Below are 24,199 nucleotides of genomic sequence, written 5' to 3' on the forward strand. Positions count from 1 at the left end.
TTTAGGCACTATGTCTTTTGCCCTGCCCTTATCGTAATTTACAGATTAGACTGTTGCCTTACCACTGTGCCGTTTTGAACTTACTTTTGATTCTTGCATCAGTTGCAGAACCAATAACTGCAAGAATCACCATTTACCCCCACAGAAAACAAAGTGTTGTAGAGAAAAATGGAAAATGAAACATGTATTATTGTTTTATTTCTAATTTTCTTTTTTGTATGTTTCACTCTTTTATTTGCCCTTTCTATTGGGCTTTTAACTTTATTAATAAAATATTTCTAAAAAAAAGAAAGAAAACAGTGACAGAAAATTAGTGTGCATGTATAAGAATCACCACTTGACTACACACAGTGATATCAAATCACAAGTAACAACAGCCAGAATAACAAGTATTGGGTTTTTAAGAAAGGAAGAAGAGTTATGAATAATATCTCAGGAACATCTCTATCAGATATGTCCCCCCTCCCAAAATACCAAAACCTTGTGTGGGTTGTTGATGAACAATAAAAATTCTGCCTGTAGGGCTTGTGGTAACATGCTAGGAATTGCAATAAATATACCTATGGAGCCATCCTTTTATACTGATATATGGATATAGCAATATAAAGCTGCAGGGGCTTTCTTTAAAGGTAGAAAATAAACCACACATTTTCCAGAGGGTTTTGAGATTAAAAAGTGGGTGAGAGTGGGCATAACAAACAAAACTACAGGAAACATTAAACACAAGGAATAAAAGCAACTCAAAATCAGTTTTTAAAAAAATTGGGGTGAAACTGCTCCCAAAAGACCTAGAAAGGGGAGGAAGGGCAAGGCAAAAACTAGAGACAAGAAAATGTGGAAATCAATGGAAAACCAAAACAGCATAGGCTTGAACCATTGAAATAATACCATGCAGAAAACCCCAATGTCAACAATTCAATTAGCCAGCATTTTCCCTGCAAGGTGTTGATTCTTAGGCAGAGGTTTATCTGCAGCAGTTTTCCATTGCTTTGTGTGCAATGTTTACCAGTAATGCTAGCAAAAGATGACAACTTTGTCAATACATCATGTTTGGCTAAATGTACGTACAGGATAGGTATGAGCAATAACTGAAAACTTGCCAAATTTCCCAATTGTGAGCCAGTCACCCTTCATTAATGAGGTACAGGTAGTTAATCAAGAATATGAGCTCTCCTAAGAACATAACAGCCTGCTGGGGCAGACCAGGGTCCATCTTGTCCCAACATCCTGTCTCACACAGTGGCCAACCAGTTGCTGTGGAGGGCCAACAGGGCAGAGAGGTCTTCCTCTGCCTCCTAGCACTGGTATTCAGAGGTTCACTGCCTTTGAGTGTAGAGGTTTCCTTTAGTTGCCATAGCTAGTAGCCACTGATAGACCTATCCTCTGTGACTCTGTCTAATCCCCTTTTAAAGCTGTCTATGCCTGTGACAATCACTACATCCTCAGGCAGTGAATTCCACATTTTAATCATTCATTGTATAAAGACATATTTCCTTTTGTCTGTCCTGAATCTACTGCCCATCAATTTCAATGGGTGCCCTCGAGTTAGGAAGAAAAAGTTCTTTCTGTCTACCCTCTCTACCCCATCCCTAGTTTTATAAACCTCTATCATGTCCCGTTTTAGTTGTCTCTTTTCTAAACAGCGAAGTCTCAGACTCTTTTCCTCATACGAAAGGGATTCCAACCCACTAATAATCTTGGTTGCCCTCTTTTGTACTTTTTCCAGCTCTGCAATGTTCTTTTGGAGATACAGTGACCAGAACTGCACACAGTATTCCAAATTGAGGCTGTGCCATAGATTTACAGAGGAGCATAATAATATTGGTTGTTTTATTTTCAATCTTTTTTCTAATAATTGCCGGAACAGAGCTTGCCTTTTTCACTGCTGTGGCACACTGAGTTGATATTTTCATTGAGCTATCCACTACAACCCAAGGTCTCTTTCCTCTAGAGATCCCACTCCCCCAGTGGGTGCAAGGCATACCCTACTCCCACCTTTTGCTCCCCACCACTGCTTATCTGGCCAGCGGGGGGGGGGGGGGAGGCAAGGAATGGGATCCCAGGCGCACTCCCAGGACTGGTGCAATGACGTTACTGATGTCATTGAGCCACCCTGAGAGCACTCCTGCACTTTGCAGAGGGACAATTTAGGTTAGTAGATCAACAATCTTACATTTGACTTCCTCACTTGTATGTCATCATGACCTGGAAACTTTCCCTAAGAAGTCTAACACTTCAACTCTCTTTGACTCAGTTTTTCAGTCTCCTTTCCTGAAAATTGTGGCTATTGATTGGGCACATCTCCTATCAACCTACTAGGGGCATGAGAGAAGCCTCTACCATGCTAGCCCTTTTTGTCTACTCTGCCTAGAGGCAATCACCTTTTGTTACCTTTAGGGAAAATCTCTTTCCTAGCTCATTCAAACTCGGGAAACCTACAAAATTTGCACCCAGATCTTGTTGGAAGAGGAGGATTCAACGCTGTCCCTTTCCTCAGGTTTCAGAGGGGGACAAACCAAAGAGTTAGAAAGATAGAGAGATCAGGGCATTCTGCTTACTGCTCTGACTGTCCTTTGATATGTAGATTGCTGTTCTCAGGATTTCCTCCTCTTGACTTCTTCCCTCTCATTTTTTTTCTCTTCCTGGCATTGTTCCAGGCAACCTCTCTCTCCTCCCTTCATCTTGGCAGCATGGATGCAGGCCTTGTCCTGCCATCCATGCCCATCCTTAGACGAGATAGGTAGTTAGCATCTGTCTCTCCTCCTTTCCTATCAGAGTATGGAGTTCCTACAACAAAGAACTCTTTTCTAAATATAAAGCAAGTGTTCTTATTTTCTCTCCTGCACAGACACCAGCCAGCAGAACGAGCTCACAACCACCTATAATCACGCTTCCTATGCCAAACGATAGACTCTGCTAATGACCCAAACATGGAATCCTTTAATTAGGTTTCTGGGGCCTTCATAGCGATTTATTTATCAGAAGTCACCCTGAATTTCTGGACATTACAAGCACTTCTTTGGTTCAGGCTCCTATAATTATCACTGTTCAGCTAGCCAAAGGCAAACAGCATAAGTGCTGCTGGCTCAGAGGCTGCCCACTCCACTCTTCTCTTCTGGAATAAGCCAACCCTTTCCTTGGGACCTTTAGAAGCCATGTCTGAGGCCCTCCTCTCTCAGTTTTTGGACCATCAAAGCAGACAACATATTCTATCTAGCTCAGAAGACTGAGGATAGGTGAACTCCTCCTCTGTTCACTCCTGTCCTCTGGAAAGTCTCCTTTCCCCCTTCTTTAAATCTCTCCCCTGCCCCCTCACTTATGCTTGTTTATTTTGGTCACATCTTGAAAAGTATGGTAAGAATGAGCTTCTATTTAATTAAGTGTATTTGTTCCTATAAACTGTAGGGTATATGGTTGAAAGTGGTATCAGTGTGATGAAGTGAAAGCAGAATTTGGTCATGCATCAGCCAAAGAAATAATTTATAACCTTGTTTACAGCTGTTGGCTGAAGCATGGGTCAGATAACAATTGGCAAGTATGCCCTCTTTCACAATGAACTGTTGTGGGCAGAACAGTTGCAAAATTCTTGTGGTAAGTTTCTACATCCAATTTAAAATTAAGATACCACAACTTAGTGGCATTTGTGGATGTATCAAAATAAAATCCAGCAAATACATCAAAATAAAATCCAGCAAATAAATTTAGCCAGAGGTCATTTTGTAGAAAAAAAACTGCAGGAACTCATTAGCATAACTTATTAGCATATGCCACACCCCTTGGTCAGGAAAAAATGGCCAGGATTCGGCTGCTGCCAGATGGGGGAGTGTTACCCCACATGGCAGTGGCCCGATCAGGGCCGTTTTGCCCCCAATCCAGGCCAAAACAGGCCCAAAATGGCCATTTTGGGCACATTTTAGCCTGGATCAGGCCCAAAATGGCCCAGATTGGGTCAATGCCAGGCAGGGGAGGGGTCCCCCACCAGGCATCGACCCGATCCTGGTGGTTTTGGTCCTGATCCCAGCTGAAAAGGGCCCCAAATGGCCAAAAATGTTATTTTTTCCTGTCTTGTATAGCAGAATTCTATCTCTCTGCTAAATTCAGGGCTCATTTTGAGGGGGAACGCACAGGAACACCATTCTGGTAGTTCTCCCAAGTCAGGTGGCCCCGCCCATCTGACTTTAAAACATTTTGGGCCGTTTAGGCCTCGATTAGGGTCAAAACGGCCACAATCGGGGCCAAAACAGCCCGGATTGGGTCAGTGCCGGGCCCAGCACTGACCTGATCCGGGCTGCTTCAGCCCCGATCCAGGCCGTTTCGGCGCTTATCCAGGTCGAAACTGGTCCAAAATGGCCGAAAATGGGCCTGGGATTGTGGCCTGGGTCAGGGCCGAAACGCCTGGGATTGGGTCAGTGCTGGGCAGGGGACGTTTCCCCCACCCGGCACTGACCCGATCTGGGTTATTTTGGCCCTGATTGTGGCTGTTTTCGCTCCAATCGAGGCCTAAATGGCCCAAAATGTTTTAAAGTCAGGTGGGCGGGGCCACCTGACTTGGGGGGAACATCAGAATGGTGTTCTGGTGCATTCCCCCTCAAAATGAGCCCTGAATTTAGCAGAAAGATACAATTCTGCTACACAAGACAGGATAAAATAGCAGGAACTACAAAGGATATAGGATTGAAAACTCTATCAGCCCCTAGGCTGCTGCTTTTCCTCATGCACCTGAAGGCCAACTGTATAATCAGTGGAAGTAGTAAAGCTTTGCAAAGTAATGAGTTACATATTTGGATGTTTCTTTCTCCTGCATTTGGAAAACTGGGCTTTTTCAAGCCTAATGCAGAAAGAATACCTAAAAAACAGCCTTATGTGAAAAATAGCTAGCATATGTACTTCAAGGAGGGTGTTCTATCACACTGGACCAGCTACTGAGAGAACAAGTTCATATTGTAGCTGATAGACCAGAAGGAGGATTCCATAGGAGGAAGTCCTGAGGTGGTGAACAGGCTCACAGTGTGAGATGGCTCATCCTTTCTGAAGGAGATTTCAAAGTTAAAACTGTCCACAATCACCACCCCAATTCCATCCTGAAGTGTTATAGTGCAATAAAAGCTTTGGTTCTGCTTGCCGTATAAACGTATCTGAAGAATTATTTTACCTTTTATGTGGCTTCTGGGTATTCCAGATTTCCTCTAGCTTGTGTCATAATAGAATGGGCATGCACCAGAAAGCCATAGCCAACTTCTGCTTTCCATCATGTGTCCCCTACCAAACTGCAGCCCAAATTTGCCCTTAAGGTTTCCTCTTATTGCATAAGCCAAATCTTATGTTTACAAAGCAGCATATTAGTCTACTCTTCAAACAAGCTAGAGGCTGCCTTTGTTTTCCTCCCTCACTATAGTGTTGCCTTTTTCCTACAGACTAGGTTGTTTTTAGTGGCTGTAAGACAGGTGCATTTTTTTCCATTCTTTATGATGGGCAAGCACAATCTGGTTTTAGAGCTGTTTACAAAGGTAATCCAATAGCTTGAACCCCATCATCTTTCCCCAAAAGTTGAGAACAGGCATAATATCACTGGTGGTGGAGAGTGCTGTCAAGTCATAACTGACTTATGGCAACCACTGCTGGGGTTTTCAAGGCAAGAGACTAATAGAGGCAGTTTGCCATTGCCTACCTCTGCATAGCAAAACTGGTCTTTCTTGGAGGCCTCCCCTCTAATCACTAACCAAGGCTGACTCTACTTAGTTTCCAAGCTTGGACAAGATCAGGCTTGCATGGGCTATCCAGGCCATGGCAATATTGTCACTATATGAAAAATTATTCTGTGTGTTCCAGACTTACATATTGCACACAGAAAACAGTACCTGGCTTACCTGAACAGAAAAAACATATTTTGTACTAAATTGAGGAATCAAATCAAAGATGGAACTGGACAATGGAGAGCAAAATAACAGGATAGTTCAGTAAAACATCCTCTTGTAATGAATATATAGGGTTGAGTTTGGATTCGTGTCTCTAACCCTTACTAACACAGGCAGAGAGCTATAATTGGCCCTATGTTTACAAAGAAGCAAGGTCCATTAAGTTCCTCACAATTTACTCTTGAGAAAATATGCATAGGATTAGCTCTCCTACGCTCTTCCCCAGAACCGAGACCTTCCTCGGATCCCCCTACTAGAAGGTGAAGCGTTCATCTAAATCCAGCAGGATTTAGATTTAGTCGAGCGCATCGGAGTCAATCCAAGGAGCACACATCTAAGGAGGATGTCATCCTAATCCCACCCAGGACTCTGTCACCTCACCTCCACTCCCCTAGCCATTCTCTGTCAGAGGGTGATGCAAGAGGTGTGGATCTGACATTGCTGGCGACCAACTCCAGACTTTGGAGAACGGTTTTGAATCGACCTCTTTTGCTGAACCTGCTCCAGTGGACGAATCGTTGGGTCAAATCCGAGGTATATGTATATTACATCAACAGGATGGTCTTTCCCCCCTTCCTTTCAAAACAGAAACATACATACAAGAACAGATAATGAAGTCTGACAACAAAATGTCTTTTTACATAATGTATTCTGAGTGTATCATCACTATCTATCCATTCATATACACTGTAGTATTTAATCTCTAACATTCTCCTTTGCTTTAATCCTATTCCAGTGTGTGACAAAGGGTTGTCAAGTTTTAATACAGCTTTCTTGCACAGCTTATTTCCCTTCCCACATATATATGTACATGGTTATTTTATTCGTAAGTAAGATAAACCACTCTTGGTGGATCCAAATTACTGCACTGAGTAATTTATCCCATTTCCAATTATTCTCTAACAGCATGCTTGCTGCTATAAGTAAATTCTTAATCAAGTATTTGGGTCCTGATTCCAGTTGTCTGGGAAAGGGTCCCCAAAGTACAATTTTAGGACTGTATGGTATCTTGGGTTGCTTCTTCCAAATTTTTGAATATACCAAGCCAATTTTTCTATTGAACACTGCCAGTAAAAGAGGACTCTTATTTTATTATTACATCTTTGAAAGCTGCTGTTTCAGTATTTGCTGATCTATCTGGCATCAGATACAGTCTCCGTAATATATTTAGTGCCTTTTCCTTCACATGATGTGTGTGCTCTTTGAATTGTGATACCATTATTGGGAGTTTTCACTACTTAAAATGAAATTGTGTTTCCATATAATTTTCTACCCACTAGATGTTCAATCCTGCCTTTATATGCTACATTTAAGCATCCCATTGCTTGGTAATCTAAACAAAATGGTTCTCAAAAGAAAATGCATCTTAACGAGTATCTGGCCTAATCAGGATGCCTTAGTTTACATAGCATTTCTATTCAGAGACTGTTACTCTGAATATTATTACATTTATATATATATTAGTTCTGCTGATAACAGCTAAAACAATTTGAAATAAAGGTAAGTCACATAGAAACAATCAATTTCTTTCACCCTGTACTTCAAACTGAAATTCAGTACATAAACACAGGTAAGAGTTGCAGGATAATCCTGTAATTATATGCAGTGGGTATAATTGGATGTTAGTTAAACTCCATTGTGTTCAGTGGTCATACTCATAAGTAAATGGGCACAGATCTGCATCTTTAAATTAGACCAGTAGTTATTTCATTTTCCTAAGGAATTTTGGGAGCTATGGCTCTGAGAAGAGCTAAGGATGGGAAAAAGCAAATAACACTTTTACAGGAGTTTACATATCATCTCATGTTTGTTTTTAAAGCCATGGGGATTAGCCATAGAGCTGTGAGTGGAATCCACTTGAACATGCGACATTTCTTGTTACATATATGGTAAAAGTTTTTGTTGTAGAAAAAAAATCCTGCCTATTGTATAGCCAATTGTACAGAAGCACTTTAAAAAAAAGACACACCTGCACACTACAGCACAGTCTACTTCAGAATAAGGAACTGGCCTCAGTAAAGAGACAGGGACTATACACTTTATGATTATATACTGTCTGCTGCTGAACATGTGATCCTACTGGGTAGTATGTATGTTGTTTAATATGTCAGGCTTAGAATTGCTTGCGCTCTTTCAGCATTTCTTCAACTCTGTATTGGCTTTCTGCTGGACTTTAAATCTTTACAAATTTGTCCTATTACATTGAAATAGCTTTGAAATTGACTCTACTGACTCATACTGTGTAATCTGCCTTGAAGCTCAGGGAGAAAGACAGACTAAAAAAATGACATAAATAAAATAATAAGTGATAAAATGGCGCCGCCCTATGTAATAGGCTTACTCCTGGGTGCGTACGATTACAGCTTTAGTAACATTTAGCTGGGGCCTGTGTGATGACAAGCGGACTCCGACACATTCGGGAGGGGGGGGGGTGCGCTCACGGGCTCCTGGCCTTGACGACCGCGCTTCTAGCGACTTGCAAGCTGCCTCCATGCCGCCAGGGGCCGGGTCAGCTCAGCTGGCGTCTCTTCCCTCTCGTCTCTAGCTCCTGCTCCTCCTCCTAGTGTCGTGACCGGCCTCGGGAGGGAGGTGTTTGCATCTGTCCCGGTAACCAGGAAGCAGCACCAGGAAACTGGCGTGTATCGGGCGAGCGGGGCTTCTTGGCTGACCGAGATGGAGGGAGGAGGAAGCGGCGGCGCCGGCGGCCGCCTCGCGGTAAGAAAAGGGTCGCGAAGGGAAGGCAGGGCTGAAGGGAAGGCTAGACGCCGGGGCGCGTTGCTAAGGGAGAGGCGGGCGAGAGGCCTAGAGGCGTGGCAAGGGGAGGGGAGGAAAAGGAAGCTGCCTGCGCGATGGCGTCCTGCTCGCTTCTTCCGCCCCAGCAGCCCCGCGGCTGTCGCTAGGGCGGCAGGCGCCTTCTGCTCGAGTCTCCAGAAGTAAACAGGGCTGGGGCGAATAGTCCTGCAGTCTCCTCATCTGTTTTAGCTTTTATTTGATTTTTAAATTAAATCTTCATGGACTGCGATTGTGTTTACAAAGCAAGTTCTTGACAGTTCAGGATCAACGTCTGACATTAGTCACATCAGTGCTCCTGATTCCTGAAGGAACTGGTTTGCTTCAGAAAAAAACTCGAGTCCGGTGGGACTTTAGCGGTGCCACTCTTTTGTAATAGTAAGGCTTGGCGTATAGACAATAACATTGAATGGCAGTCGCTTCTGAACAAACTATGTTCCATTGTAAGCTTACAAGAGACTGGGCTCACTTTAGCAGATGCTTTGGAATGCAAATCCATCAGGCTGATTCATATACACCACTGAGGAACGGGGGCTCTTACAGAGGCCACTTCAAAATGTCCAATCCAAAGAGTAACCGATTCAATAGAAATGTGAGACACCCCAGATGTTGTTAGAAAGGCAAATTATAAAACCCTGTGCACGCTGCCTCTGGCGTCTCCCCATTCGGAGCCTTTGCCCTGCCGAAGCTCGGTTAATTCAGAGTTTTAAGCAGCAAGAGCAGCAGGGTAAAAGCTCTAGAAGGAGAGACAGTCCTACACGCCAGAGGCAGTGGAGGGCAGTGAGAGAATCCACCCCCTCCTGAGCGATCTCTGCTGGCTTTGTCTTTCAAACCTACGTTTCCCGGCTAACATTGCGTCTCTACTCTTGATGAACTTGCATCCAGGTGTCTAGTGAGACTCAGAGATAAGTAGATAGAGGTGTGGCTGGCATAATTAATATCTATGCAACATCTGACTTGTCAAAGCAGATGGGAAGTACCTTGCTGGATCTGGTGAAAGCTTACCTAGTCTTTAGAAGGATCCCAGCTAGCACTAATTGGCCAGTGATTGATTATTAGCTCTTCCCTGGCAGAAACAGTTTGTTAGCTACCCAGGGTTACCCTCAATCTGAATTGAACCCTGAGACTTAAAGTGGAGGAGATCTGGGAACATGTGAAGAAACAGCACCTCAAACATATATTTGAAATCTTTCTTTCACTCACTGCTTATCTCCTCCTGCATCTGCAGTGAGTGGGCAAGGTTTCTAGTTTGGGCAGTCTTTTCTTTCTCTATTAAAGATAAAGTCAGAGAAAACATTTCTTTTTAGATGTTCACCTTTTGTTCATCAGTGAACTTCTAGTAATGATGATTCCATTAATATTCCTCACTCCACAAATTTAACTGTTGTGCTCTCAAACAAGCAAAGACTTCAGAAATCTTGAAGAGTCTGCTGGCTCCTTTCTCCCAGAACAAAATTTTATGAAGAGTAACTGAAATGAGTAACCAAAAGAGTAAACAAAAATAGAAGGGGGGGGAGGAAGAACAAGAGATCTGTTCCACAAGATCCAAGAAATCAAATGGAAATTCAAGCTGTGGTTCAGGATGCTGAAAGATCAACACAGAAATACAGTATCTGATCAGGACAAAATTAAAGAAAGATGGAAACAATACACTGAAGAACTATACAGAAGAGATGGAAGGATGACAGATACCTTTGAAGAAGAATCTTTTGATGAAGAACGAGAAATCTTAGAAACTGAAGTAAAAACTGCATTCAAAGCAACTGGGAGAAACAAAGCACCTGGAGTAAATGGAATACCAATAGAGCTATTTCAAGCTACAGAAATTGAGTCCCTCAAAATCTTAACAAGAATCTGTCAACAAATGAAAACAAAACAATGGCCCACAGACTGGAAATGCTCAGTCTACATTCCAATTCCAAAAAAGAGGGATGCCAAAGAGTGCAGCAACTATCAGACTATTGCATTAATTTCCCATGCAAGCAAAATGATGCTCAACATTCTACAACAAAAACTTTTACCATATATGTAACAAGAAATGTCGCATGTTCAAGTCGGATTCAGAATAGGCACTAGAAATCACATTGCAAATTTACGATGGCTAACAGAACATAACAGTGAATTTCAGAAGAAAATCAGCCTATGTTTTATAGATTACAGCAAAGCTTTTGACTTTGGATCATGAAAAGCTATGAATGGTGTTAAAAGAAATGAGGGTGCCACAACATCTGTTTGCTTTGATGCGCAACCAGTATTCTGGACAAGAGGCTACTTGTAGAATAGAATATGGGGAAACAGAATGGTTTCCAATCGGCAAAGGTATCAGACAAGGATGCATATTATCTCCCTACCTGTTCAACCTCTATGCAGAGCATATAATAAGGAAAGCTAGATGAGATCTAGAAGAAGATGGAATGAAAATTGGTGGAAGAAACATTAAACATTTGAGATATGTAGATGAGCCCACGTTACTGGCAGAAAATAGTGAAGACTTGAAATGACTACTGATGAAGGTTAAAGGAGAAAGCACCAAAGAAGAATTACAGCTGAACATTAACAAGTCAAAAATAATGACTTACTAAGGAATTACACAGTTTTAAAGTTGACAATGAGGAAATTGAAAGGACTCAAAATTTTCTATTCCTTGGCTCAATCATCAATCAAAAGGGAGACTGCAACCAGAAATCAGAAGCAGATTGAGACTTGGAAGAGCAACCGTGAGTGAACTAGAAAAGATCCTTAAAGATAAAGATGTCTCTCTGCGGATCAAGATCATCCAAACTATGGTATTTAAAATTACTATGTATGGATGCGAAAGTTGAACAACAAAGAAAGCTGACAGGAAGAAAATTGATTCATTTGAAATGTGGTGCTGAAGGAGAGTTTTGCAGATACCGTGGATGGCCAAAAAGACAAATAAGTGGGTTCTAGATCAAATAAAGCCCAAATTCTCCCCAGAAGTTAAAATGACAAAACTGAGGCTATCATACTTAGGAAAAGTCAATAATGGTAGGAAAAGTGAACAACACACACAACCAAAATGAGCAAGGGGTTAGAGCACTTCCTGTATGAGGAAATGTGTGTGTGTTCGGTAAAAGAATTTTATACAGTTATGTATGATCTGAAGACATTTTTTTCTCCCTCTTTTATAATACTAAGACCTTGCACATACTCAATGAAACTGTTTGGCAGCAGGTTCAAAATAGAAACATTATTTTGCGTGATACATAATGGTTTTCTACCACAAGATATAATGATGGTTACTAGCTTAGATGGCTTTTTTTAAAAAGAGGTTAGACATATTATAGATCTAAAAATAGGAGACAGACACTACCAAGAATTGATTTTATCCTGTACTTGTTGAATTTCCAAAGGCATCTGGCTGGAAACCATTGGAAATGAGATGCTGGATAAGATGGATCCACACTGCATATGAATGAATAATAAATGATCACCTTGTGATCCTCCAGTCATATCTAAAACCAACAGATACTTTGCCATGCATAATGAATGTGGATTTCTCTTCCACTGGACATGTAAGGGGATATATTGCACTGGAAGTGGAATCAATGTATATGCCTTTTAAAGTTACATTTTTCACATTACTGATGGGCCTGGAAATTTACTTTTGAAAACATTGTCTCTGTTACTATGCTATGAAATATTTAAAAAATGAATGAAAAAGGAGTTATGAAAATTGGTCTTCTAACAATAGGTAGCACCTTCTTTTAAAATTAGATTGGAAATTAACTGACAACTAAAGAAAATCCTAAGAGTCTTCTATAAGATTATTTAATTGGGGGATTTGGGTGATGGCAAGGAATTGGGTATCTGTCTCCTTCTTGGAAAAGCTACCAGTGGTATGGAGAAGGGTTAAGCATCCTGCACTCCTCCAACCTGTAAGTCTCCTTCCAAGGCAAGCAGTGGTGTCAGGAAATTAGTTCCTGTGCTCAGTTGTCCCTGCAAACGGTCAGATTGCAATGACAGTGACTGGGAATCAGTCCCTGTTGTTGAGCTTTCCTTACAAGTAGAAGTACAGATACAGATGGGTGGAACTGTAGCCTCTTGCCTTTGGTTGAGATTCAGGAGCCTGTTGTATCTATGGTTGCCAGCTCTGGGTTGAGAAATTCCTGGATATTTGGTGGTAGAGCTTGAGGAAGCCAGGGACCTCAGCAGGGTATGACGCCATAGAGATCACCTTCAGAAGAAGCCATTTCTTCCAGGAGAACTTACCTCTGTAGTCTGGAGATCAGTTGTAATTTCAGGAGATCTCCAGGTCACACCTGGAGGTTGACAACCCTATTTGGATCCAAGGAAGCGTGTGAGGAGACTTTTCACCATGGTTGCAAGGCTGGTCTAATTGATTAATTGGACAAAGTCTTTCTTGACTTTGAGCTAAAACCCTGTCTTAAACATCATAGTGCAGATGGTTGGGTGGACATGCTCCTATGACAGCAAGTTGCTAATTTTATTTGTTACCTAACAAAGTCAGGCAAGTCCAGTTGTGATGGTAGCAGGTGCATGTTTCTTTGGGGAGGGCTACACTCTTGGGAAATGAGTTTCATCACAGCTGATGTGTGATTGTATGAGTCAAAATCAGGTTGGGGAATCCAGACATAACATGTTACCAATCATAACATAATTTGGCTCTTAAATCCTTAAGAAACATTAATTCCTATTTTGCATTTACTGGGTCCTGATCTTAGTGGAGCATTGTGGGTTAAGTTTCTGCATGGCTGGCTCTTGCACTGCTCTGTTTCATATCTGTAGGGAACAATATGACAGACAGAATGTTCTGGTTCCTGTGCTTTTGTCTAGCTCCAGGAATGGTGCTAGAATGGGAAAACCATACTTTTTATCTGACCCACACAATTGCTACTGACAAATGTTACCAGAGTAACCCAGCCATCTGCAAGCAGCTCCCATGTTGCTGCAATAACACTTAGAGATAAGAGAGGGAAGTACTGGGACATGAATTTTTCCATACTCCTACTATTAAAGAGTTTATTGACATTAGTGTTACCAAATTAGCTCTCACTTTACCCCTGAGGTAGTAACCACTATACAGGATGAAGTTCTAATGTTTCCAGACCTCCCTAGTGGGGGAAGATGTATAGGCAATGTGAATGTTGTATATTTAAATTGTACTCTGCTCAATATTCCTTGATAGGACTACCTTAATTGTAATGCTGTTGACTGAGATACAGCCTTTGTCAGTATGGCTAGTCACAGGGCTTGTGCTAGCTTAATCACAAAGTAGCATTTTGGAAACATTATGTCCTCTCTCACCTCACCTTCTTTGCATAAATCCCCTCTTCCTCCCTTTCAACATGGGTAGGCATGGCCATGTGAATGGGCACAACCACTGTTCAAACTTACTCTCAGGACTGTTTTAAATATCGTTAAGGCAGTCAGTCACACAAATGACTTCTACAATAGATTCACTCTATACTGACTTTGTGATCTGAGGGGACTTTTTTCTTATGTGGTAGGTGTTTCATGTGCCAAATTGCAACTAAATGATATCATCATGATCTTTCAACTTGTAAATATATAACCTTCTGAGGAAAAGAATGTGTTGTGAAATGTTTGTTGTTGATCAACAGTGTAAAAATCACAGCCATGATCTCCTTGGTCATCATGGCCACAGCTGGCCTGACATTGAGGAATATAAAGATGGACCCAAAGAGCGAGATCATCTTCCTTTCATGGAGGACCACAGCAACTTTGATATTGTCAAAGCAACCCAGTAAGTTTTCTGGATATTTTTATGAAGTAAATGTTTTACATATGCAAAGATATATTCAGTTTCAACAAGACTATGTTTGAGAATGTAGTGTCCTCGGAGGCATGATAAGTAGAAAAGAGCTTACCAGTCTTACTCTGTTGCCAACACACAGTAAACTCTGGTAACTTTAACAAGTTTCTACATTGCGGCCAGCAGGAAGAAAACACTTATTGTGGAGAACACTCTCACACATGGAGAGACTACAACTTCAGCACCGAACACAGGAGCTCAATGAGAACCCCTGCTATATAGATGTTGAGGGAGATCCAGAAACTAGTTCTTGAGGGCTCAAAGAATGCATATACACATACATATCAGATAAAGACAAGTAAAATTGCTGTATTTAAAGATGTCAACTCCTCCCCTCATTTCATTATCTGTTTCTCTCCCTCATGCTAGACAGGAACCTGTTTCTCATATGAAAACTTTTTCCAACTATTAGATTCTCATTTTGTTAGCGCCCTAGGAGAAATGAATAAGTAGAATCTCTTTCTCTGTTCTCTAGAAACACACATTTTCCATGAATTTAAATCAGCTAACCATGTTCCAAGGAAACATAAGGCACACAATAAAACCAAATTAAAGCAGCACATTACACTTCAAATACATTAGAATATAATACATTTCAAATGTTGATAACTTTGGATTCTGTATAAGAGGTTGTTGTGAAATATTCATGATTAAGTATTGATTATATTTGGTCAATAAGCTACACAAAGGTATGTCAGCTTTATTCAAGAGGGTAGCATTGTGCAAGAAACAATGCATAGTTTTCCATGTTACTATCGACCTTAATGTGGAATACATGAGTAATTTTACATGTTACAATAGACTTTTAGAAAGATAGGCAAATACTCTTGATTAGTAAAATAATCTTACATATGGATGTGTGTTGACCGTATATTTAAATAAACCACATTTCTAAAGTTGAAAAAAGTTTGTTTTAAAACAGTCCTAATTAATCCTGTCAGTAGCAATTTCAGTGTTTAAAGATTTCCCAGGAAATGTTTCAATTTCTTTGCCTTTAGATGGACAGTGACATTTGTATGAACAGCTAGAATGATTTTTTTTCAGCAGACAGCAGGGCTTTGTTCTTTTAATGTAACTGCCAGTTCTGGCGTATTTGGATTGTAAGTGAGCAGGTATATGTGCTTGACAGGAACTTCCAGCATCCTTTAATCCTTCAGCTAGCAAGACCAGAAACTTTTGACTTTGGGGTCATTTTCAATTCCTAACCTCCAATAGGATCTGGATGTATGGCAGAAAGGTATAATTCCATAGCCACTTTTTATTGTTCACTCTCATAAAGTTAGGAAATAAAGTGTTCACAGTCAACAGCATATATATTAACAATCTGGAATAAAGGTGTATCTTCCAAATCTTCCATTGCACAATTCAAACATGCTTCATGGTAGTTAAAAGCATGTAAGTAAAATGGATTTTTCTTGTTCTTTTAGATATGGCCTTTTGGAACGGTGCCAGGAGTTGGTAGAAGCAGGATATGATGTAAGACAACCGGACAAAGAAAATGTAACTCTTCTTCACTGGGCAGCAATCAATAATCGACTGGAACTTGTAAAGTAAGTTAGTATGTGTGTGTAATTGTGTGTTTGTGCCTGTAAATAAATGAATTTTGTCTTGTTGATGTGCTTGTATTTTTAAAGAGTTCGTCAGAATGTATTATTTAACTTCTGAAGTACGTATATGTCTATAACATGCCAATACAATACCATTTTATTGTTGTTCACACGTTTGTGTCTTTTCTAAGACTTAAGATCAAATCTAATTGAGTTACAAATCATATCAAAATGTTATATTTCTGTAATTGTAGGTAAAATTTTCTTTGTTGTGTTCTATATTATAATGTCTTAATTGAAAATAAAAAGCTTTTAAAAGTCGAGTGTTTCAAAATAACTTGCTTAAGAAAAGTACAGTATTAATTATACAATTAGAGCCCAGCATTGCAAAAGAAGATGTATGAGGGCATTTGAGTTATCCTTTCTACAGCCAGTTCTAGATAATCTTGAATATTTGTATATTAACATCCAGTTTGGCTGTGTTTAATACCTTGGTTTGCAATTGAAATAGCCCCCCAATGTTGATCTCTTTCCTGACTATTTTTCCTGAGGGCAAGCCAAATGGTATGTGATATCTAAAATAAGACCTTATATGGTGAGACTCAAATCTTCCTGATTTGGGAAATAAGTACTAAGTAAAAGACAGGAAGCACATGTCTAGGAAAGTGTTCATTACATCATATTTCCTGGATCTTTTCACTGGTGCTGATAAAAGATGCAGAACCACGAGACTTGCTATAGAACCTACTTAACAGTATTGTGCAAACATTTCCAGTAGTGATTGTGGAAGAGTGTCAGTGGCTATTTTCCTAATGGTACTTGAGATTGAATCAATTATCTCAGGTTTGTTGGGCCCAGTCCATTTAGGTATGAATATTGGCTAGGAAGTAAAATGCTGCTTAGGCTCCCCCTAGGGGCTTGTGCTAACTTGTGTTAGCTTTGGACTTTGAACAGCTGATTCCCATACCATATTGCATAGTGTATTGAAATATCATTCAAAAAGTAGCATGCAGCACAATAGGGAGTGCTGCTGTTTACAGAAAAGCAGTCTAAAGCCTTCTAGGGTGCACAAAAAAAATTTCATAGTTCTTTGTATCCTGATCATTGTTGTGTTGCTGTAATGAAACATTTAATAGAACTTGTTTGTTCCCGTACATACATTGGTACATTTTTAGCAATTAACGTTGCCATGTTTGTTTCATTTAGAGATCATTTTTGAAAATGATGGATATAGATTTGAAGAAAAGGGATTTTATATACTTTTTATATACTACTTCTGTGCCTTTTCAGTATTACATGCCTTGCACTTTTTCTATGCTTAGGAGCCAATGTAGTATTTGTAATGCAACCTGTAAGAATATGACACTTGAAACAAGAAGAACAGAGAAGAATGTATGCGGACTAAAATATATATATATACTGCTTGTAGAGATGCACTTATAGAAATATTACACATATGTTATATTATTCTATAACAGGGGTGGGCAAATTGCGGCCCGCAGGCCACATGTGGCCCGCTACAGAGTTTTTTGTGGCCCGCCAAGACAGTCAGAAAAATCTGCCTTGAACTGAGATTTCCTTCCTGTGCACGACCGAAGATTTGTCTCATATTTTCCACTAGGACGGCTACGTCAATACGCATGCGCAGTGTAGATACGCGCTTTTCCGGTTGATCTGGTTAATTTCAATTTTGTCTTTGCAACAGTAAATCTATAAATTTCCAACTTTAGTGAAACCATGAACCCTGTGAAAAAATGTAAAATCGGTGATGAATGTCGTGTGTTTAATGAAGAATGGACAAACAAATATTTCTTTGGTAATACAGGGAATAAAGCAGTGTGTTTACTGTGTCATGAAACGATAGCCGTATTTAAGGAGTACAATCTGAAACGACACCACGAAACAAAACATAGAGAATTTGGCTGCAAACTTTCCACGGAAGAACGCAAAATAAAAGCTGCGGAGTGTGTGAAAAAGCTGAAAAAGCAACAAACATTATTTACAAAGCAATCAACACTTCAAAACAGTGCTACAGAAGCAAGTTTCATGGTAGCCTACAACCTTGCTAAAAGCAACAAACCTTTTTCGGATGGCGAGTTTATTAAGCAGTGTATGGTAGAGTGTGCAAGCGTATTGTGTCCTGATGTGAGAAGCAAATTTGAAAGCATTTCATTGTCAAGAAGGACTATAATGCAGCACATTGACTCAATTAGTGGCGAACTCACAGAACAGCTGAAGACTTATTTCTGGACACGAAGGAGATATCTCATGATTTCATTACAAAAATGGGATGTGAGGAGTGGAGATATGAGATGATGTTTGCAGCTGATGTATTTGAGAAATTGAATGAACTGAATGTGACATTGCAGGGAAAGGGGTTGTTTGCACATGAAATGTGGAAGCATGTAAAATCATTCAAAGCAAAACTAGATCTAAGGCAAGCAGGTGAAGGCAATTTTTGTCATTTCCCTTTATTAGGAAAACAGAAAGTGCCTGAAAGTGTTTCTGCTAAGATTAGGGATCATCTGCAGAGTTTGGAGGACGAGGTCACAAGAAGATTTCAGGACTGCAAGAAAATTGAGCCTAAATTCAATTTGCTCTCTTATCCCATCACTGCTGATATTGATACAGCACCTGAGGAGCTGCAGCTTGCACTTATTGACATGCAGTCAGATCACACTGTGAAAGAAATGTTTAATGCTGTGACATTAGTTGACTTTTACAAATCTTTGTCTGCTGAAAAATTTCCATGTATGAAGAAATTTGCTGGGAAAATGTTCTCTATATTTGGGTCTACATATATTTGTGAGCAAAGTTTTTCTTGCATGAAGATCAACAAGAGTAAATATAGATGCTCTTTGACAGACATTAACTTGCAGGCTGTGATGAGAATCTCAACAAGCAATCTCACTCCTGATTTCAAAAAAATTGTAGAAAAGCGTGATAGGGTACATTTGTCTCATTAAACTGATTCTAAAATTAAATGTGCTTGCAGCTATAGATGCTATGAAATTAGCACAATAAATAAATTGAATAAAACAACCACTATTTTATTTAATTTATATTTATTGATTTTTATGATACAATTTATACCTTTTCTGAAATGCAAAGTTAACTAATGAATGCAATCATTTTAAAAGGTGCTGCCCTCCGCTAACCTCCGCTCCCACAAAGTGGCCCCCGAGCCAAAACAATTGCCCACCCCTGTTCTATAAGATTCCAATGGGAATCAATACCAGAGAGCCTTTTGTAGAAACTGATTTATGCAGCAAGCTGGGTCGGCCACCTGTGGCATTATCTCCCTCAAGGCTGCAAAACTGGGAGAAAGGGCAGAAATGGGGGAAACAATCCTTTCTGCCCATGGACTTCTGTTATCTGAAGGCCCCAAGGCTGCCAGATTGAGACTTCATGGCGCTGTCCAAGGTTTTTTTTTTTTTAATTAATGCATCACATATTATTACATTTCAATACAGTCACAGTTCTCCTATGATACATCTTTTACCCCTTTTGTAACCTTCCTCCCTGCAAGGTGGCCATCCTATAACTACAAATTAAATTTTTAGCCATGAGCACATTTTTTCCAATTTTCCAAATATAGTTGTATTGGCTTCTCCATTATATACCCATTGAAAATATACAGACCATTTCTCTTTTATCTCCTCCATTTTTCCATCCCATGCCTTATCTTTTTTTAAACATTCCAACATATCCGATTGAATATATTCATACAAGTAATCATTCCATCTTTCTAAGGTCCATTTTAACTTCTCCTTCCAACCGTATGCAATCACTGCATGTGCAGCTAGTAACATTGCTTTGAAAATATCCTGGTTTTGTTTCTCAATTCTAGTGTTTCCCAATACACCCATGAATAATAGATCTACATCTATATTAAGGTTGACCTTACATACCAATGCTATTTTTCCCCAAAAATCTATGACCTTTGGACACTCCCACCATAAGTGGGAGTACCACCCTTCTTTTGCATTGCAATGCCAGCAGTTAGGTTTCATCCCTTTAAGCATGTATGCCAATTGGGCAGGAGTTCTATACCACTTCATGATTATCTTTCTTTCAAGTTCTCTATACTTTTCTAGCTTAATTGCCTTCAAATTCACCATTAATTTATTAACCTCCTCAGAAGTTATTTGTTTTTCTTTATTCCATTTATTTTTTAGAGTTCTAAACATAAACTCCTTATCCCTCACCAATTCAAGGTAGATTTTCCCTACCAGCCCTTTCTTTATTTCATCCACATATAATGCGTGTTCTATATTACTGTCTTCCCTTTTAATAGCTTCTTTATATTTATCTTGTTTAATTAAATGGTGTAACCCCATTAAATTTAACCAATATCTTTCCCCCAATTTTTGATTCAATTCCTGAAGTGGTAACAAATCCCCTTGACCATTATACATATCCTTCACTCTAGTTATACCTTCCGCCTTAAGATCTTCCCAAAATTTCGGGTTCATCTCCTTCTCCCAGATATACTTAAGTGGAGTCCATTTTGAGTTCTGTGGCATCATAGCCATTTTCCGCCTCTTCCAAGCAATCAAGGCTATTTTTCTTGGGCCCTTTGCTTGTCTTATCTCCTTTTGCAGATCTCTAGTATAAATTCCATAACTACCTGCTCCCTTATTGATTGCAGATTCAAATCTTACCCACTTATCCCCTTTCCTCCATTCTAGCTCCATCAATGCTTTCAACTGAAATGCATCATAATAAACTTGCAAATGTGGGAGTCCCCATCCTAAATCATCTTGGGGCATATATACCAATTTTTTTGAGATTCTTGCTTTTTTCCGGCCGAACACCCAATTTTTAATATTTTCATCCCATTTCCCTATATCTTTCTGGTCAAGTTCTATTGGGAGTACCTGAAGTAGGTATAACATCTTTGGTAATATAAACATTTTAACTGCTCTAATTTTCCCTAAAATACTCAAATGTTTATTCTTCCAATCCTTCAATTTCTTTGTTATCTTTGTCCAAACCTTATTATAATTGATTTTTTGTAGCTTCTCTATGTTTCTAGCAAGATATACTCCTAAATATTTAATTTTACTTACTCCTGAATTCATCCCCGTTAGAACTAATATCTCTCTTTTAGTTTCCCTATCTACGTTAAGAAACATTATTTCAGATTTCTTAATATTGACACCAAGCCCCGAGCTTGACTTGAAATCTTCTAAAATAACTAGCAGTTCTCTTATTGCCTGTAGCGGATTACTTATTGTCAGCAGAATACCATCCGCAAAAAGATTTAACTTAAGTTCTTCCTTACCTATTTGAAATCCCTGAATTCTACCACTATTTCGAATCCTATCTGCTAGGGGTTCCATTGCTAATGCAAATAGCATCGGGGATAATGGGCAACCTTGCTTTACTCCTCTCTGGATTGAAATTTCTCTAGTATGTCTATCGTTTATTCTAATAACTGCTTTACTGCCCCTATAAATTTCCCTTATCGTATTTAGGAACGGTCCAGTAAAACCAAATTTCTCCAATACCTGCATTAAATAATTATGATTTAAGGTGTCAAACGCCTTATAAACGTCTAATTTTAGCAGAGCTAGGGTTTTCTTTTCTTTACCAAACAAAACATTTAATATATTTCTCAATGGATGGGCTATAAATCTATTCTTGACAAAACCATATTGATCTTCCTTAACTGGCGCTGTCGAAGGTAACAGTGGCAAAAGGAAGTGGGCAAAAGAGTAGAAGGTGTCCTTCCTAAATGAAGACAAGATAAGAAGCTGCAAGAATTGGAATTCCCCCAAGTAGGGGGACGACCCAGAATTGCGTCTTCAAATCAGAACTGACCCTAGATACCTTACGAGCCAATAAGATAACAAATATTAGAATATTGAAATATTATTATAATTAACCTGAGGTATTAATTGCTTTGCATTCCTATTATAGCTTTGATGAGCCTTGCACACAAGGAGACTGTCTCCTTCTATGTAAAAAGGGGAACTCATCCACCGTTTAATTAAACAGTCCATTTTGCTTTAACTCAAAAGGACTCCCGGATTTTATTTTTTTATTGTGGTTGGTCAAAGGGAGAAAGATACCACAGAAGCACAAAGTTTTGCGCATAACAAAAAGGCATTGTTGGTGACTTTTCTATTATTCTAATGTTTTTACCCAAACAGCCTTGAAGTTATAAGAATATTAAGGTAGTACAAAATTACATACCAAGTTGTTTGGCATGTAACCGTATTATCCCTTTCTGGATATTTTATTCCTTAAATTGTTCAGTGGGCAGGTTCAATGATATTTCAGAAAATATAATACTAAACAAATGGTTGTTGAAATTGATATTCATTTACCTGACCTAAAAAGCTTTGCTCAGGCATTTGTGTAAACTTTTTCTCTTGGTGTTGATCTGTCATTTATTTATGCAGTTACTTTTTGTTTGTTGTACAGGTATTTTATTTCTAAAGGTGCAGTAGTAGACCAACTAGGAGGAGATTTAAATTCAACTCCACTTCAATGGGCTGTTAGGTATGAAATTTAAAAACAATACCAAATTAAACAACTGAGTTAACGTATATGATCTATTGTAAATGCTGATGTGCTTTGTTAAGGGAAACCAGATTCTGAATTTTTGAAAATGATTTTGCTGAAAATAAATATCTTGGCAGTTGCATGGTTGTATGCCAATCTTAAAGACTGATTGTGAAGGGGTTTTACCAAAAACCCAACCACATAAAATCTAAATGTCTGTGGTTGAATTAAACCAACATACAAAAGCAACATACAAACCTCTGGATCACAGTACTACATGGTGAGTGAACGCTCCCCCAGGCATTCACCACTTACAGGGCCCAAGTTTCTGACTTCAGGGGAAAATCAGACATTAATTTTTTTATACCCTCTTCAAAACTTTTAAAGTACTCTACCTAAATATGAGCAAGTAAGATATGAAGCTACATAAGATACACAAATCACATTGGCATATGTAAAAGCTATTAGAAATAAATGTGAATGCATGATATTTCTAATCTAATTTGAATCTAAGATTGAATCCACTAAGTCTCTTACCAAAGTGCATGCTAAAAAAACACCCTCTCTGAATTCAGATCTGAATGGTGCATATGTCAAATGGTGCTGACAGCTTAAACTGAGTGCGTATGTGAAAAAGCATGTTTCTGCTTTTCTCAACAAAAGAATAAAACCTATATAAAACCTCCTTACTGTTTTTCTACTACAGACTAACACAGCTAACTCCTCTGGATCTATACAATATATAAATAACATAATAGCAAGACTGAGAAGGCTAAGTACTGGTTACCAATTGCAGTGTCGATGTTCTTTTCCTGGAATTTATGATGGCGAAAAATGGCTATTCATGAAAAGTTACTTCAACAGTTATCAGAGGAGATTTATGCTAGCTGAGTAACTTTCTCAAGGACACTAACTAGGACAATGAGAAAGGCAATGAGAAGCTGACTCATTGAGCCGTCAGGCTAAGCTACACTAAATTATGAAACCAAACTTGTGAGAATACATACATTGTATATACCTTGAAAAATTTACATTAAATTCCATGACAGATGTTTATATTAAAGTTCCACCAAGCAGAAGTCTGCATGTCCATTGCTGTGCTGACATTTTCATAGGCTCCTTACATAATATTTATTTATTTATGTCATTTATAGTCCGCCTTTCTCACTGAGACTCAAGGCAGATTACACAGTATGAGGTTAATACAATCAGTATCAAGTACATTTCAATACAGTACCATAAGGTAAACAGATACAAGTTTAAAAGACATAGCATTAGCAAGGATCCAAGACAGAGTAGAAAAAATACTGGCGCAAAACATAATCAATTCTAGGACTAACATTAGACAATATGGAGTGCTGGTTGTACGTAGGAGTACATATTTAAAGTAGCAGATAATATATAAGGCAAAAATAGTGAGGAAGTCTATGATCCCCAACTTGTTAGTGAAGATCTGAGACCCCATCCCTACAATACAGCCCTCCCATTTGAGTAAAAAGCCTTTTTGAATAGTTCGGTTTTGCATCGTTTACGAAAAGCCAGTAGAGTGGGGACTCTTCTGACTTCTTCAGGCAGGTCATTCCACAGGATAGGGGCCACCACAGAGAAAGCCCTTG

General features: G+C 39.3%; 1 protein-coding gene across 1 annotated transcript in view; it reads left to right on the plus strand.

Moving 5' to 3' along the window:
• The first annotated feature begins 8,500 nt into the window (after nucleotides 1–8,500).
• The window catches only part of ZDHHC13 (zinc finger DHHC-type palmitoyltransferase 13), a 60,297-nt gene continuing 44,598 nt past the window's right edge, over nucleotides 8,501–24,199 (plus strand). Inside the window, exons 1-4 of the mRNA XM_054970979.1 lie at nucleotides 8,501–8,630; nucleotides 14,312–14,454; nucleotides 15,951–16,073; nucleotides 22,503–22,580. Of these exons, the coding sequence (XP_054826954.1) occupies nucleotides 8,589–8,630; nucleotides 14,312–14,454; nucleotides 15,951–16,073; nucleotides 22,503–22,580 (386 nt within the window). The 5' untranslated portion in view covers nucleotides 8,501–8,588. The remainder of the gene's footprint in view (nucleotides 8,631–14,311; nucleotides 14,455–15,950; nucleotides 16,074–22,502; nucleotides 22,581–24,199) is intronic.

The sequence above is a fragment of the Eublepharis macularius genome, chromosome 2 (genome assembly GCF_028583425.1).
Source record: "Eublepharis macularius isolate TG4126 chromosome 2, MPM_Emac_v1.0, whole genome shotgun sequence".
In the NCBI taxonomy this organism is placed as follows: Eukaryota; Metazoa; Chordata; class Lepidosauria; order Squamata; family Eublepharidae; genus Eublepharis; species Eublepharis macularius.